This window comes from Malaya genurostris, chromosome 2 (assembly GCF_030247185.1).
Source record: "Malaya genurostris strain Urasoe2022 chromosome 2, Malgen_1.1, whole genome shotgun sequence".
Taxonomy (NCBI): domain Eukaryota; kingdom Metazoa; phylum Arthropoda; class Insecta; order Diptera; family Culicidae; genus Malaya; species Malaya genurostris.
In genome coordinates, this window is record NC_080571.1 from 244,360,707 (window position 1) to 244,377,919 (window position 17,213).

Consider the following 17,213-nt stretch of genomic DNA (forward strand, 5'->3'; position numbering starts at 1 on the left):
GACAGTCCGCGTTCTGTGCACCATTTATACACAATTTTTCGACGTTGCTCTGCTGAAAGTCCACGCATTTCGAAACAAACTAATGAAAACGAATAAACAACTGCCCAAGTGGTTAGAGAAAAGTGTAAACAACAGGACGCAGCCATAAAAATTGACAGATTCTGAACCTTTGCGAAATGGCAGCGGCTTTTGGTTGCGTCCATACTTTCTGGGACAGTCTTTGCATGAAATTTCCGAAATCGTGAAATTTTTTTTATGCCGAACGTCAGAAAATCGACTCAGCAAAAAATCGATTTCAGTGGCTTAATCAGGTATTTGAGGCAACGTCCTCCAGAAATATAGACAAAAAATAGAAAATATTCCACACTTACTAAGATCCGTGCTCTGTATCATGGATTTTCCTCCTATCCACATGTGCATTCCGGTGTTTGTAACCAGCTGCGGGACCTCGTCGTTAATTGGTAGAATCTGAATGTTCAGGTTAAAGGGGACACTCTCCTTATTTCTTCCCAAGGCTACCAACTGGATCGTGTCCGAAGAATTTTCGCTACCATTGTGCACGTAGGTAATAACACCCGCTTCCAGCTGCTTCTGCGTGAAACGATTCACTTTGGAGGACTTTCCAGATCTGATACTGCCGTGGGATGGATGAGTCAAGATTTTATACTCTAGAATTTTACCATTGTAGTACTCGGAGTAAGTCGTCATATCACTGGGATGAATTTTTGCGCTCTTCCCTACGAAAGCAAAAATAAAATCATTATCAAATTGATGTCGTTTCAAAAAAGCCATTGTTCAGAACACAACCTTCTTCCACGATTATGACACTCGCTCTGATATACAAATGCTCAGGAATAATCACTATCCTCATAACTAAATCCCGTAACCATGTAATTCCATTCGTCACGTCAAATGTAAAGTAATCAGATGATTGGTTCACTCCTGCCTGTATGTAAAACATCTTTTCGGAGTTGATCGTGGATTGATCAAACACTTTCGAGTTGTACTCATCATCGGATGTGATCGATTGTATTTCCAAGTAGCCATGTTGCGGTTGAGTGGTAACAAGGTAAGTGATGTCACCAGGCGAAATGTTTGGATGAACAATCTACGGAAATCGAAGACAAAATTAACGACACCCTTTTCAGAAACGACGAACTTCCATACCTCCAATATATCTCGGGATATGATCACGCTTGTAGATTCCTCTACGAACAACGTTTGATTTCTCCGAATTCTTAAAGGTTCCCAATAAGCTGGAGGATAAATTCGTATCATGATTTCCCCTTCTGCCCAGACTCCTTTTGTACTGACACGATACTTGATTTTATCCATGGAGGCAACTTCCCGGTTCCAATACATCAATCGCTCTTCTACAATGTCTGCCTGTGTGAAATTCATGGCGGTAGCAGCATCGCTCACGTTGTGCATGTTAGTAGCATTGAATCGGGATCGAAACAATTTTATCAATCCATTACTAGGTTCGTGTAGTATTCTATACTCAATCTCATTCGGTTTCGCATTCAGATTCGTATCTACACTCAAATTATCCAATGTTAGAAGCACTGCTCGACCTTCCTGAACTATCGAAGCGTTACTTTCGCGAATCTTCAGGAAAGGATCGGATGCTTCGATTTCTAATGATCCGGGAACTTCATACAATCCATCGGTAACAATGAAAGATAGTTTTCCTTGATCTGTTCCATTGTGCTGAAACAGCAATCTCCTTCCGTCCAAATCATCCTGCGTGAACAATTCCACCAATTTGCCATTTTTGAACAGATCTCCATTACTGCAGGTTACCGATCTATACTCAATATCCGTACTACGAGTTTCAACATCCGGATCAGCGTATTTCAGATCAATTGAAGTCAACAGTCTGGTTTCGTCTCTTACGATGTGAAACGCTTTGTTGAACACCCGGTACGGTCCGTTGTCATTCAACAAGGTAATTTCCACTTGAATTTCACACACAAACTGAAAATCCGTTTCGTTGTCCGACAGGATGAGTAGGCGAAAACTGTCCTCAACGGATTCTGAATCATCGTGACAGTAATGAATATCCCCCAGGTAGAGATACTGGAGCGTGAATGACGAGACTTCTTTCGACTCGAACGTCCGTGGATTCACCTTACACAGCGCTCCGTGTTTCGGAAAATGAGTCAGGTTGAATGTTAGGAAGTTGAACTTGTTAAATAAAACTTCAAAATTTATTCGTGACAGTGCTGTTTTGTTACCCTCGTGTACGTACATCTTCTCTCGCTTCTGATAGAGGATTTGTTTGGCCAAATAATCCGGTGCACTGTAGATAAAGTCTATTTTACCTTGAACGTCATCGCACTCCGGTACCGATACGGTAAACTCGAACGAATCGATAAAGTTACCATAGGATGTCTGATATGTCCTATACTTGATCAAGCTTTTCTCGACTTCCTGTTGAGTGAACGAATCGCCCGTTTTGGCATACTCTGGATGGCCTTCTACGTAGATGATACCGAATTTCGGTGGCTTGACCACAGTGTAAATAATATTCCGGGCAAATGTCGTTATCGGAGTCGTCTGGTGGAATAAGTAATCTGCTCGGATCGTGTTATCCTTAGTGTTAATGTACATGTCGTTTTGTCGGATCACACCAATGCGCAGCTTGGTGAATGAGATCCGAAAATCATACGTTGATGTCGTTACCGGACCAAGTGTAGCTGTGAACTGAAATAAATTATCTAACTGTTAGAAATTGTACTAGAGAAATAATGAACTATGAACCTTGAACTCATCGTGTTGTGGTAAGTCGGAAGAATGCAGATATCTTATTTGACCGAGCACAAGTTGATTACTGCTAAATGAATCAACCGAAATCCAGGACGAATCCACAGATCGTAATTTTTGCAAACTACCAAAAACAGGGGCTTGAACTATATCGTATCTGTAAGAACGCAAACGTGAGTAATTATTTTGCGCGAACAAGTAGAAATAGTTTACCTCATATCTACGATTTCCTCATCTGAGTTAGGAACAAAGGACAAATTTTGAGGTGTGATCAATGCCGACGACTTATGAATCAACACCAATCCCGTATTATTGATCATTCGCAGTTGCAATGGTAAGACGGACACTCGAATGGAGCTTGCCGGACTAGTTTCTATTCCATCGGATACCTGAACGTTCAAATCAAATGAAGTATCTTCCGATCCCTTGGTATTGATTAGGTAGGTAACAAGGCCTTCGTTCACATCCGATTGAGAAAATGTTGCAACTGCTCTACCATTCAGCTCAACGCGACCTTGTTGAGCTTCTGAATTTGGACTCATAAGAATGGTGTAAATCAGCGAATCCGGCGGACTGTCGGGGTCATCAGCCTGAAGAAAATCGGAACCAATAACTTTCGGAATACCTTGAGTAACCCGAAGTAACTTATTCGTTGGCAGTTTCAAAACTGGAGGATCATTGACCGCTGTAACATTAATGTGCAGCACAAATCTATGCTTCCCTCCAAGGTATGAGGGCAACGAGTTTCGTGTTGCTGAAACCAATTGCATGTCGATCATCATATGATCGTTCGAGTTCTCCGCCCCGTTGTGAGAGTATTTGACCTTATCCGTCGAAAGGTCGATGTGTGAAAAGAACTTCATTTGAGTCGCCGATGCGTTACCTTCCGCTCCATAGGAATGGATCGTGACTTTTCCATGTTTAGGTGGTTGAATGATGTGAAATATAATGCCGGCTTCCGGAACACCCATCTTAGAGTAATCGAAAAGAACCGAAATGAATTTCGGCGATAGAAACACAATTCCTCCTTCCATGACTTCCATTGGGCTAATCATCATCAGCTCTTTTTCGATCACCAAATCCGAACGGGAAAATATCTTGAAACTTTCGGAATAGTCAGCTTTTATGCAGTATGCTTGATCACAATAGCAGATAAAATCATTGATGCCTTGATGATGGCAATGGCCGGACGGAATGCAGGGTTTTTTCTCTAAACACGGATATCTCCACACACAATCGACTGTAACTCCGTGAGTAACTTTGAAATTAGGAAACCCCACCAAATGGTCATCCAAAACTATATCCTTAATACAACCTTTCAGGTTGGAGTCCGTTGATCGGGCTCCCTTCATGAAGGCTTTTCGCTTTTTTTGATAATCAAAACCACCGATGTAAAACTCCTCTTCCAACTCAATCATTTGACTGCTTCCATTAGCAAACGTAGCACTGTTTGTCACATCATCCACTGTAATCTAGAAGAAAAATAAACTTAATTTCTGATACAGATGAAAAAAATAAAATACTTACATCTACCAACATTGGACTATACGTCACCGACACGTTGTGCCACTTTCCATCGGAAACGTTTCGATCCGGAATCAATTCAACCGCATTTGATCCTTTACCTACCAACAGGCGCACTTGGCTTTCCACGATTTCCAGCGCCATAAAATCGTACCTAGCGCTGGTGGGGATGTTGCTCAGTAGCATCCCAAAGGGTTCGTTCGTTCGAAACTCCATACTCCAGCGGTCCCCTGACCGTGAGGTCGGTTTCTGTAGAATTACGTAACTTTCGTCGTCCAAAAAACTTATCGGTGTACTCGCATCGGCATCGAACTCCGGTGCACAGATCCAAGACACTCGTTCGTTTGTCACGTGACCGGTGCGCTCTCTTGCTCGTTTGAAAATGTTAATATTGTTGTAAAATATCTATAAATTGAAAAGTTTCAACAATCGAGAAAAATTACTGTCATCATTTTGAGATCCTACATCAGCAATACATCCTCTGAAGTTTTCCAACGTGCCGAGATACGCAGCAGAATATTCTCCCACTCCTCCGATGAAAACACCAAAATGGACATTCAATTCGGTCACGTTATCTGGCAAAGTTTTAGTTGCAAAATATTCGTCGATTTGCATGGTCAAATTGGCGGCATACCGAGAAATCGAGATATCGTGCCACTGCAGGTCGTTGAACTTGAGTGTTACCGGTGACCACAACTGCAAATGAAACGGTCACAGTGCTATCAATGCTATCTGTAATTTGAGCGTTTACATCACTGAAGAGTTTTGTATAACTGGATTTTTTTAGATACAAAGTGATTTAGAATCTCTAAACTAATGAATGTCCTTTTTTGGCTGGAGTCATAAACTAAAAAAAATATTTGTTAATTTATTGGAAAATTTCGCAACATATCCCAGGTAGATGTAAATAAGAAACAATGATCAAAATAATAACAAATGTTACCATCATATCTTCTCTTGATGTTTCTGTGCTGTCATAGATACTTGATGTTTTCTTGATATTTGATATTTCATCGAAGGAATCAAGAAATTGTACAATATCAGTTTAGCATAAAAATTAGTGATTATATCCTATTCGGTTATTGATAAGTTATCACAATTTCATCAAGTTCAATTGATACATTAGCTCTATCTTCAAATAAAACACTATTGAATAAACTACATCAACATCAGATAAGATAAATGCTTATGATATTATTCTACTCTGAACGCTAGAATACCAATTAAACAACTCTACTTCTATAAATATGTTCTTCTTGCGTTGATATTAAAATGACAGAATTTTTTGTTTTGTTGCTATTTTCTCATGTAGATTTTATGATCTTCGATATTTTAAATCTTATTTAAAACTAAATATAATCCTACCATTGAGATGTTTGATTTTAATAATAAACTTCATCCGAATTCTGGTTCCAGAAATACAGAATTTCTAGTGCTCAAAATCTCAGTTTCTAAATTTGGAGATCATATTAGTTGATGACCATACAAACTTACTTTGGCTATACTGGTTTCGGTTTTTAGGTGGTAGTGGTCTAAAATTCCAATAATCAAATGCCAAATCAGGTGAAGCTGAATTTTTCCGACCCATTGAGCCTGTTTTAAGGCACTTGGAAGCAGTCGTGCCGACTACAGTCCATTGTCGGGTAATCACCCCCTTCCCTGTCTCTTCACCATCTCGATGGCAACTAATTAGATCTCTGTCGTTTTCAGATATTTTGTTTCCACATCCCCTTTTTTACCACGTTTTCCACAATATTTACTTCTCTTTTATTTTCTTCGGCAATATCATTATCACCACCCACGGAAGACCGCTTCAGTCGAAAACCAGCATGCGGGCCACCCGCCGGGCCCTCGTAGCCTGGGGGTGTTTCCCGCGGACCCACACGGACCAACGCCATCTGGAAGACTCATGCAACACTCAATTCATCGACCACTGCCGATCGCCATTACGATTTACGAGAACCCGAGATGACATAGTCTAATGATACTATTATAGTTTTAAGTTAGTCGTTAATTAAGATTAGAAAATACCCTTGGCATCTTAGAGCTTAAGCAGTGTGCCTTAAATTATATTACATTATTGAATAAAAAAAAATTTTATTTCTCTGGTGTATAACAATGGACCCAGCCAAACATGTATCCGAAGTGCGCTTGCCTTCGTCTTTTTAGTTTAGTTTTATCCAGTACAATTTTATGTATTGTTATTATTATGAATATGATTATTACTATTATTAATATTATTATTATTATTATTATTATTATTATTATTATTATTATTATTATTATTATTATTATTATTATTATTATTATTATTATTATTATTATTATTATTATTATTATTATTATTATTATTATTATTATTATTATTATTATTATTATTATTATTATTATACTTATTATTATTATTATTATTATTATTATAGTGTTAACAAGTGTCACAAATATTGGAAGAGTAATGTGGAATTTATCGGATTTTATGACAAATGGTACTTCTTAGCGAAATACAGCACATTTTTAGCAACTGATTGAGTGTCACAGAAATATCCACAAGAGGGAGGGGTTAAAAGTACTATTTACAAAGTGAGGTTATATTGATTTGAATTGAAGAAGAAATCATACAACTATTATGCGTTTTTAAAATAAAATTCTCTCAAGAAATTACGCTTCTTATTTGAATAAACTCATAAAATGACCTAAATCAACCGAAGAATAGTAATTTTCTATAAATTAAAGATGAGGGCATTTTGCGTTCTCTCATGAATTCGCTTCAAAAACACATTTAAAGGATTCTGCAACAATTCTCAAAATCAATATTCTTATGACTACTTAAAACTCACTTCAGTATACTTTGAGAAAATTGATTTTGAAGTGTTATTTTAGAAATAAAATAAAAACACCAAACTTCTTACAGTGCATGATTGTTCCACATAGCTCCTATGAATTTCTTACTCAGAACTAACGCTAAAATCTGAATGGTGGATAATAATAAAAGTTACTTGCAAAATTTTAAACCAATAGCAAAAAAAATCTACACTCAACTATAATCGCTCAAAATGAAATATTTACAAAGTTTGGCTCCGCATGTTCTGGGATTATAAGGTTATCCTACAATATGAACTGCTCCCGAATAGTAAAGTAAGCAAAGTAAATAAACAATGAAAACCATCAACTCAAGCATCAAAGGAGTCATCAACTCAAATAACTCGTTTAAATTGAGCTTTGAAGGAAAAACGGACAGATTATGATGCTAGAGTCAGTATTTTTCATCATGACAACGCTCGGCCACATGTCATGGCTTCGATCTAAAGCTATGTGAATAATTGGAATTTTTCCTAAGATCAGACTAGGATTCCTCCAGCTATTTCGATTGATGAAGAATGCTCATACAGAAACACATCTGAAGAGGCATTATAAACAAGCTAATTTTTTTCTTGGGCTCAAACGGGAAATTATCAGGAATATGTATAAAAGATGTAGTTTCCGTTTACATAGAAAATTAATATTCGATTATGCACAACTGATTCCAGATTCTAGCTAAATCATTTCATACTTAAATTTTGTTTGTTCCATTTTCTGTAAATTTTTGTATATTCTTAAAACTGATTAAAAGCATCTGATTATCAACTGGACGAAGATACCTAGCTTTGGTAAATGTTCCACAGCATCTATCTACCGGTACATACAGAATGATGCGTAGTCGAGATTGTCGTGATTCGAATATTCGGACTGAAGCCCTAGACTTTGGTTAAGAATAAAATTTCGGACTCGAATTGGGTTCAAGATTAAGAATTAGTTCCTCTGAAGGTTAGGTTTGAGCCGGATTTAAGATTAGAAAAAAAAACTTGTATTCAGGTCTGGTACGAGGTCTGTTCAAAAAGTACCCGGAATTCTCATTTTTCTAAAAAAATATTTATTTATTCGTCTATATCTATATGGTCCCCTTCAAAGTAATCCCCCCTAGATATAATACACTTATGCCAGCGTTTTTTCCAGTCTTCGAAACATCCCTGATAGTCACTTTTTATAATGCTCTGTAGCACTCTCAGCGATTCTGCCTTTATCTCTTCAATCGATGAAAAACGCTGTCCTTTCATGGGTCTCTTCAACTTTGGGAACAGGAAAAAATCACACGGAGCGATATCTGGTGAATAAGGAGTTTGGGGCATGATTAAAGTCTGGTTTTTAGCCAAAAAATCACGAATAAGCAACGATGAATGAGCAGGTGCGTTATCGTGGTGCAAAACCCATGAATTGTTTTTTCATAAATCGGGGCGTTTTTTTTCGAATTGCTTCAGCAACTTCTCTAATAGTGATTCGGCGATCATCCATAATCATTTTTTCCACTTTTCCCACATTTTCATCGATTATTGACGTGCTGGGTCGACCGGAGCGTTCGTCGTCTTCAACGTCTTCGCGGCCATCTTGGAAACGCTTGTACCCCTCATAAACACTTGTTTTTTCATAGCAGACTCACCATAGGCTCTCTGTAACATTTCGCACACTTGGTTACACTTTATTTCATTTTTCACGCAAAATTTAATACAAATTCTTTGACTCTTCAATTCTTCCATTGTTTAAACTAACAAAAATCGCCGAGCTCAAAAAAACACGTCTACACCAGCCGCTACAAGACAGAATGTAAACAATGAATACAGCTGAAAATTTCACCATACATTAGGGACATATGTACCAACACAATAAAAAAAAATTTTTGACCACCGGACTCTCCAGACGCGCGCAATTAAAAAATTCCGGGAACTTTTTGAACAGACCTCGTACAGGAAAAGATGTTTATTTTCCACATGATCGGCATAGGAATTTTCATGCAGAGATAATCGGGTTTTAAGTTCCGAGTCAGGCTGGGTTTTCAAATATTTTACAAAGTATAGAGTGTATTCGCGCGATTCTCAATGTGTTTACTTCAAAACATTGACATACGTTCTATTGTTTAAAACAGACGGATCTGTTCTCAACTAGAGCCCATACCAAGCAATGTTTTAACAATGAGCACATCATTACGATTATGTTTCCGGCTCCGCGATGCTAGATATCAATTTATTGAAACACGGAATCTCCCATCCTCAGCAAAAGCAGCTCGAAAAAAGATTGAAAAAACTGAATATTTTATATACTATAAACTGCACAACAGAATTTCGATTCTTCTTTCTTTTACACTAGAAAAGGACTTCATGGTACATGGCTTTTTTTGCAGACTCTACAGTAGTGTAACTCTTGAAAATGCTTCATACTTACATCGGTATGGTACTCATCAATTTTAAAACTGAACCGGATCCTTCCTCCATCAATAGTGAGCAGCGAGTAATCCGTACGGCCGGCCGTCAGTAGAATCAGTGCATTGTCTAGGCGGGAGCGAAACCGCAGCCGAATGTTTGTAGAAATTTTGGCTTCCTGTAGGGGCATCGCTATATGGCTGGCACCGTAAAATGATACTGCAAATGAATCGACCAAAAGAAATAACAAATTAGTTTTCATTCCGTAGTTTCTACACAAATAAGATAGTTCAAATGCCTCTGCCGAAAAGATCAGTGACTTTGCATGCCATGGTCGTTGATGGATGGAATCATCCAATAGCGGATTTCAGGAGGAGGTTGTTATTTTCAAAATGCTGTTTTATATTCAGTCCAAATAGATCTAAATTCTACACCGATTGTGTGAAATAACTGATTGCCCCATAAAACTTCCAAACCGCTCACGCAAGAAACCCTTGTGCATATACACAAACGAGGAGCCATGGGACTCACCGAAAATCACGTGTATAGAGAGCAGCATTTTCAAATCAAAACAAAATTTCAACCATGGTGTTGGCACTTTCTGAACTGACGGAACCCGAGTGCGTGACGAATCTTAGATTTCAAACTGGATGACGACTAGTCGGTACGGCATCGTGAGTTTTTCAGTAAGTAAACATTCAATGACGCCAGACAAAGTATGTTCAAGACGTTATGATCAGTATAAGTGAATTGAGCTGCACTTATGTTTAAGTATATTCCAAAGGTTATTAGTTCAACAAGCAGTCAACATGAGAGTAAGTATCCATACACAATCGTTGAACATATGTTGCTCTATAAAAAGCCGAATCCAATTTGTACGTCAATGCATTGCCATATCGTTCAATATCAATAGAAACCGATGAGAAACAGATGTCCGAAGACAGAAACTGCTCTACCATAACCGAAGTTGAATTTCTGGAGGGACCGTTCCTCTATCATATTTTTCATTTACCATTCGTGTTTTGGTTTTGAAGTTGTTTATTTTTACCCTTTTTATGAACTTCAAAATCGCACTTCCAAGTTGTTTATAACTTTTTCTGAAGCCCGTACACTCTAAGGTGCTGATGGAAAAACAACCAATACTGATAGACCAGAATGATTCAAAAGGAAAAAACATACAAGTCGTTATCATATATTTAATATCTGACTAAACAGAATTATTACTACATTTCGTAGCAATACAAGCTTCTTAGTATAGACGAATTTTTCGCCAATTTGAACAAATGTTGGCAGCACCCACTCAGATTTAAATGAAACTTTTTGAACATGTATAGTATGTCACAAACAGTAATTTTGCATACTTTCTTTTTTCCAAAATTGATCTAGACTGTGTTTTGAAAGGAGCCAATCTTTTTCACATTTTTTTTTTCAAATGGTTATAAAGCAATTCGACCGAAAATGACAGATCTTTTAGAAATTTAACTTTTGTATTTTTAGGTTTGTGACTAAAATTTTACATAAGCGTTATTTATGACCAAACGAAACAATTTGCATCATCGGTTTGCCATTTTAAACTTAGCCTAACTTTGGAGAAGTGACAAGAAAAAATTCCATGAGAATTTTTAATAATATATCCCACAAACGGTCGGTCCGATCGATTTGGTATCTTCTGCAATGTTTTAGGTAATTATAAAGATTATGTAAAAGGTATTTTCATGTAACACTTATTTTTTGATATTTTGTAGCAGGAGTTCAAATACTGACAAATTCTTAGAATCGAGAAATAATATTTGAAAAAGTTAAGGGAGAGTGTTCGGTTACCGGCACCCTTTTTTAAGCTTATAACCTCTTACTAAGTGCACATTATGCAGACATCTATCCATCAATGGAAAGCTAAAGTCCCTATCTAACAATTGAACAAGAAACTAAGTTGATTCAATCGATTGGAAAAACTTTGTTATAAATTTAGCAAAGTGATAAATTTTGGTCACTTCAAAAATGGTGTTCGGTTACAGGCACCCCATGAAATTTCACTAAAAATTTGAAAATTTAAGTAAAAACTGCAATTATTCAAAGAAAAAACGAAATTTATTCTTTTCGGAGGCATTTTGGACAAAAGTCTTCAATGTCTGATGGTGACTTCGCCTTGGCTCTCTTGGCCAATGATTTGGAAGGTGGCGCCTTTGGTGTTGATTAACAACCGGTCTTCCACCAGCTTCGCGGGATTGAATAAGTTGCTGCCGTCGAATTTATCGGCATCTTATCTAATAAGCAACGTTTAATGGCATTAATCAGTGCATTAAAGTTTATTTTCCTTGACTTGGACGATTTGTTTGAAGTCGCATGGCTAACAGAGTAAGCGATCCAAAGCTTTTACTTATATGACGGATGTATTGAAGCCGTCAAATTGTCCACATGTTGCACATCACCTGAGATGCCAGGTAATACAGTTTAGCTAGCAAAAACGAAAAGATCGCGCCAATTTTCAAAAGTGTGTAATTTCTGATGAATGTCTGCAAACAATCGAGGTTTCAAAAGTCTGTAAAAAGTCTTTAGACGAAAAAAGGTTTACATGTTAACTAAGAAATTGGATAATTTACAGTCTAAGTTGCAGACTTGGCACCTCTGCATATAACTAACCATTTTTCGCGATTTGTCGAAAAAAATGGGGTACCGGTAACTGAACACCTTGGGGTGCCGGAAACCGTAATCGGTAGACATTTTGAAAATTACTAAAAAAAACTTTGCTTGCTAAAATTTTGATAGCATCCGGTATTAAATCACGAAATAGATCGATTTCACCTCATAAATATTCAATTCACTCATCTTTCCGATTGATGCTTTTCAATTTATGATACTATAAAAAATGTCATAAAGAACGTTTGTGTTGATTTTCACGCGAATTAAATTTATTTTAAGCGCAGCAAAAAGTACAAACGTCTGTTTGGTTTGGTATTCGGCACAAAAAGAACGTGCTGCTATTACACACACATGACATTTGTCGGAATGACGCTACCTGCTTTCTGTCAAAAGTTACGGAGGGGTGCTGACAATCGAACACTGCCGGCAACCGAACATCTTCCCCTACATATGTTTAAAGTAATGTCATGAAAAAATTAATATATATTGCCTTTTTCATATATTTAATACATTCGAATATGGGAAAAACACCATATCATAGAATGAATACTAGCTTTCGCTAAACAATTTATCTACTGTTTCAAGAAATTTGCTTCTACAGGGTGCTCCATCCTTTATGTCGGTATGTAAACATTGAATAACTTTGAGATAAAACAACCGATTGTTATAAGTGATGTATTTTATTCAGTTTGGTTACATACAATTTTTTGTACTAGTTCTTGAAAACAATATCAATAGAGTGGCCACCTTTATTAGTAACAAAATGACTCCTTTTTTCTTTCGAGCATCTCGGGTGTTATAGCATCGATTTCAGCACGAATGTTAACCTTGAGCTTGTCAATAGTTTGAGGCTGGTTGACATAAACCTTGTTTTTCAGATAACCCCACAAAAAGGAGTCCGGGGAGGTTAAATCAGGTGATTGTCAGATGATGCTTTTTTGTCACGATATTTTTTCCGATATGCACGTTAAGTTAACACAATGAAACGACTGTTTTCGATGTAAAGTGTCACTATTTCAGTGCGTTGTTACGGTGTGCAGCGATCCATGGCAAAAATTAAACTGAATAAAGTTTCCAAAACATATCTGATGCAATCGCTCGGCTGGTAAATGTGAAAATTATTCAGAATTTACATACCGACATATAATATGAAATACCCTTTATGTTAACAAGATTTAAATATTCGTTACAAAAGTAAACAATTCTCGATTTTTTTTCAAACCTGCATCTCGAGAACATAGCTATTTGTAGCATATAGCAAAGTTTTGATTAACATCTTTTTGCCTTTCTCATATAGAAAGGTTATGCAATTACTTGAAAAACCGACTAGTGAAAATTGGCCCGGAGGGCCAAATGTCATATAACATTCGACTCAGTTCATTGAGCTGAGCAATGTCTGTGTGTGTGTGTCAAATAATCTCACTAGATTTTCTCGGAGATGACTGAACCGATTTTGACAAACTTAGATTCAAATGAAAGGTCTCGTGGTCCCATACGGAATTCCTGAATTTCATCCGGATCCGACTTCCGGTTCCGGAGTTATAGGGTAAAGTTTGTTCATCGTTGTACACCGTCACTTAAACCGGCGAAACAAAACACGTAAAAAAATTTCTAAACTGGTCTCAAAACTACACAAATCGATAGTCATTATCAGTAGGCAACTAAACAAACCGATTCCGGCTATCCTGGTTCCCGGTATCCGGTTCCGGAAGTACCGGAAATAGTGGTCATATATACCAAAATGGATCTCACTCACTTTTCTCAGCGATGGTTTGACCGATTTCCACAAATTAGATTCAAATGAAAGGTCTTCCGGTCCCATACGGAAGTCCTGAATTTCATCCAAATCAGACTTCCGGTTCCGGAGTTATAGGTGTTCAATATTGTACACCGTCACCTAAACTGGCGGAACAAAAACCGTAAAAAATGTTATAAACTGGACTCTAAACCGTTATTCCCAATCTTAGGGTCAATTGAAATGTCTTATGGTCCTACCAAAAATTACTGTATATTTTCGGATACAAAAAACATTTAAATCGTAATTTAGAGTACGTACTAGTAGAGATTGTATGTCATGTTAGTTGGTGGCCGTACGAACCGACTTTGATTATACCGGTTCTCGGGTTCCGGTGCCGGAAGTGCATATAATAGTGAACCCACTTCGTTTTCTTAAGGATGACCTACGCAATCAAAGCACTGTTTTATTCTGTATGTTATACTAGTTAATGCACAAAAAATCTCTTGGTTTCTTTCAAAAATCGAAGAAAAATTTTTTGAATAGAATACCACAATATTATACATGAGAAAGGTATCATTACACCACTAGGTGGATTACAACAGGTTCTATTGGATGGATCAATAAAATTTAGCAGAAAAATGTAAACAAAATTTTCATGCCTTTCAAAAAAATCCATGGTTTTGAAAATGTATAACTTTTCAAATATTCAAATATTCAAATATTTCTCCATTCTAAAAAATTGACAGTATTTTACTTAAGACTTCAGCTACATCATATCAAAAAATAAAACAAATAGAAAAGAGGTTTTTTTATTATGTGAATTTTAAGTGTTACTTTTAAAATAAAAAAAAATTGTATCAATTTTTTTATATAGTCCTTATAATTACCCGAAACATTGCAGAAGATATCAAATCAATCGGACTGACCGTTTCTAAAATATAATTAATAGAAATTTTTCAAGGAATTTTTGCTTATTCCCTACTCAAAATTAAGACTAGAGCTAAATGGCAAAAAGATGATACAAAATGTCTCTTTTATTCATAAAGACTGCATATGCAAAATTTGAATATATTTGAAAGCGACAACTCCTACAAAAATTAGTTTTACCAGTAATTTTCACGAAATTAGTTAAATTTTTAGAATGATAATATTGAAAGAAAATTCGAATCACAAACAAAAAATAGGTTGTAAAAATTCAAAGTCCATTTACAAAAAAAATCAATTTGGATGAGATTTTTTCACAAGATAGGTAATTATGTTCTCTGTCAATCATCCATACATTGTGAAATGAGCATTTGAAGAGAACAAATGTTTTTCCAACCAATGTTGCACATATTCTTCGTGCTACTAATTCATTCATCCATCTTCAGTGCGAAATTGCCTATATTACTCACGCCCATCTCGAATAACGTTGAACTATTCACAACACAAGGGAGAGAAAGGGTGAACATGAATAAGCAATAATCGTGCAGAACTCGAATCTACTAATACATTCTTCGTAGCTGGCATACATCGTGCATGTTCTTTTTATACATTCATTTGTCATTCGTTCATTTACTTTACTCTTCGAATTGGTTCGAATAGCGTCACTGCGATGATTGCTGCACGGAACGACCGAAATTAGCTCTGCGTCTAATTCGTATTACTGTTTTTGAATTAGTTGATTTTAACAACAAAATTTCCAAAATAACTATAAAATTAGTTAAAATTGAGAATTTATTTGCTGAAAAAAACTCTTATTTTTAGAGAATGTGTTTAGTTGGCGAATATTCTGGACACAAACCAGCAATATCTCAATCCAACACGAAATTCTCATTGACAACTAATTTTGTTTTTAAAATCAGAAAATTTGTTTCTATTTATCTATCACCAGTTTATTAGCCACAAAATTCATGAGAAGTGTCAAAACAAAACAATCCAATAACAAGCTAAAAGGGACAGTCTTGTTGAAACTGCTTGCAAATTGTTTAGATGTTTTACGCATGTGTTACGATATATCTATATATAAATTTCTAAACCGGTATGTAAAAATGACGTAAACTGTTAGTGGAAAGTGTATTTATTCAGAATTTGTGCGCATTTGAAACGATTGTGCGTAATATTGTTTTTACGCGGAACAGTGAATTGAGTTTAGAATGTTGCACTCTAATTGTACATGTCAAATGATGTTTTTTGTATCTTCCAACCTTCCGGGCCACGCCGTTCGATGTACTACTTGTATTCGGTTTTTATTTTCCGAGTGCTCAAAGTTTTCAGTGAGAGAGTCGATTTCGCGAAGTCGAATGAAGAAAACAGCGATTTAGAAGAAAAATGTTCAAAAAGAAGTTTATGTTTCGCTTATGTCTTTTTCTCCAATACAACATCGTATTTATACCTGCCAATATAGAAAAGACAACCGCGACTGAAATTTTTTTCGGTAGTAGTGTGCCATCTAGTGGCTAGTAGTCATTACGGTGCGTTATTTCGGCGACAGAGCGCCATATAGCTGCAAATTGCAGAAACCAATTCAACCATTTACGTGGTTGAAAACAACGTTTTATCTCTTTAATTCAACTAAAAAATTAGTTGAATGGATATGAAGTGTGCCTTAGCTAAGAAATGACAATTGGTGAATTCAACTAAAAAAATAGCCATTTCAATAAATATTTTATTATTATCAAGGAAATTAGAATTAAAAAATCTAAATTAGCAAAAGTAAGATTTTTTTAGTTGTCTCAAAAAATAACTAACTAAAATCAGAAAATCAACTAATTTTTTCGCCAAAATGCTGATACCGGTCTTTCCGTGTGGATTCCTTTCTTCATGAAGCAATCTTCATCTAATAAATTCATCATATCTCATGAGGTAGTAGCAATGGGTGAGTGCTGGGATATGGTTCATTACACACACATAAGACTATGGTACTAAGGAACAGAGGAAAACGTCTTAACTTGCTTGTTTCAAAGACAGCACTAACGCTTGTTTCAAAGACAGCACTAACGATAGCCAATAAAACTTGTTGAAATTTTAAGATGTTCTACAATTGATGCAGATTTGTTATTCGTGTTAGACATTTTAAGAAAACTTTTTCTAACAAAAATAAAATCGTGTGTGCCACTTATAGATGCAGTACTGTAAAAATCATTGTGCAACATCTGTGGAAACGTCTAAAACAATTGTGCAGTAAATCACCAAGTTTGCCATGTTGCACTAGCCACTATAGAAGCTCTGCAAAAGTATTCACATCATCAGGTCAACACTAAATAACTGTAATCAGATTGTTATTCGTTTGTTTACAGTCTCGTTCATACATGATATAACACAAATGATCATCT

General features: G+C 36.3%; 1 protein-coding gene across 6 annotated transcripts in view; it reads right to left on the reverse strand.

The window, feature by feature from the left end:
- LOC131428462 (chondroitin sulfate proteoglycan 4) overlaps window positions 1–17,213 on the reverse strand; it is a 31,699-nt gene that overhangs the window by 7,839 nt on the left and 6,647 nt on the right. For all 6 annotated transcript variants that reach the window (XM_058592429.1, XM_058592427.1, XM_058592428.1 and 3 more), the window contains 8 exons: window positions 9,544–9,740; window positions 4,756–4,986; window positions 4,294–4,695; window positions 2,980–4,238; window positions 2,764–2,923; window positions 1,168–2,706; window positions 808–1,108; window positions 372–737 (listed from right to left, as the gene is read on the reverse strand). In XM_058592429.1, the coding sequence (XP_058448412.1) occupies window positions 372–737; window positions 808–1,108; window positions 1,168–2,706; window positions 2,764–2,923; window positions 2,980–4,238; window positions 4,294–4,695; window positions 4,756–4,986; window positions 9,544–9,740 (4,455 nt within the window). The remainder of the gene's footprint in view (window positions 1–371; window positions 738–807; window positions 1,109–1,167; window positions 2,707–2,763; window positions 2,924–2,979; window positions 4,239–4,293; window positions 4,696–4,755; window positions 4,987–9,543; window positions 9,741–17,213) is intronic.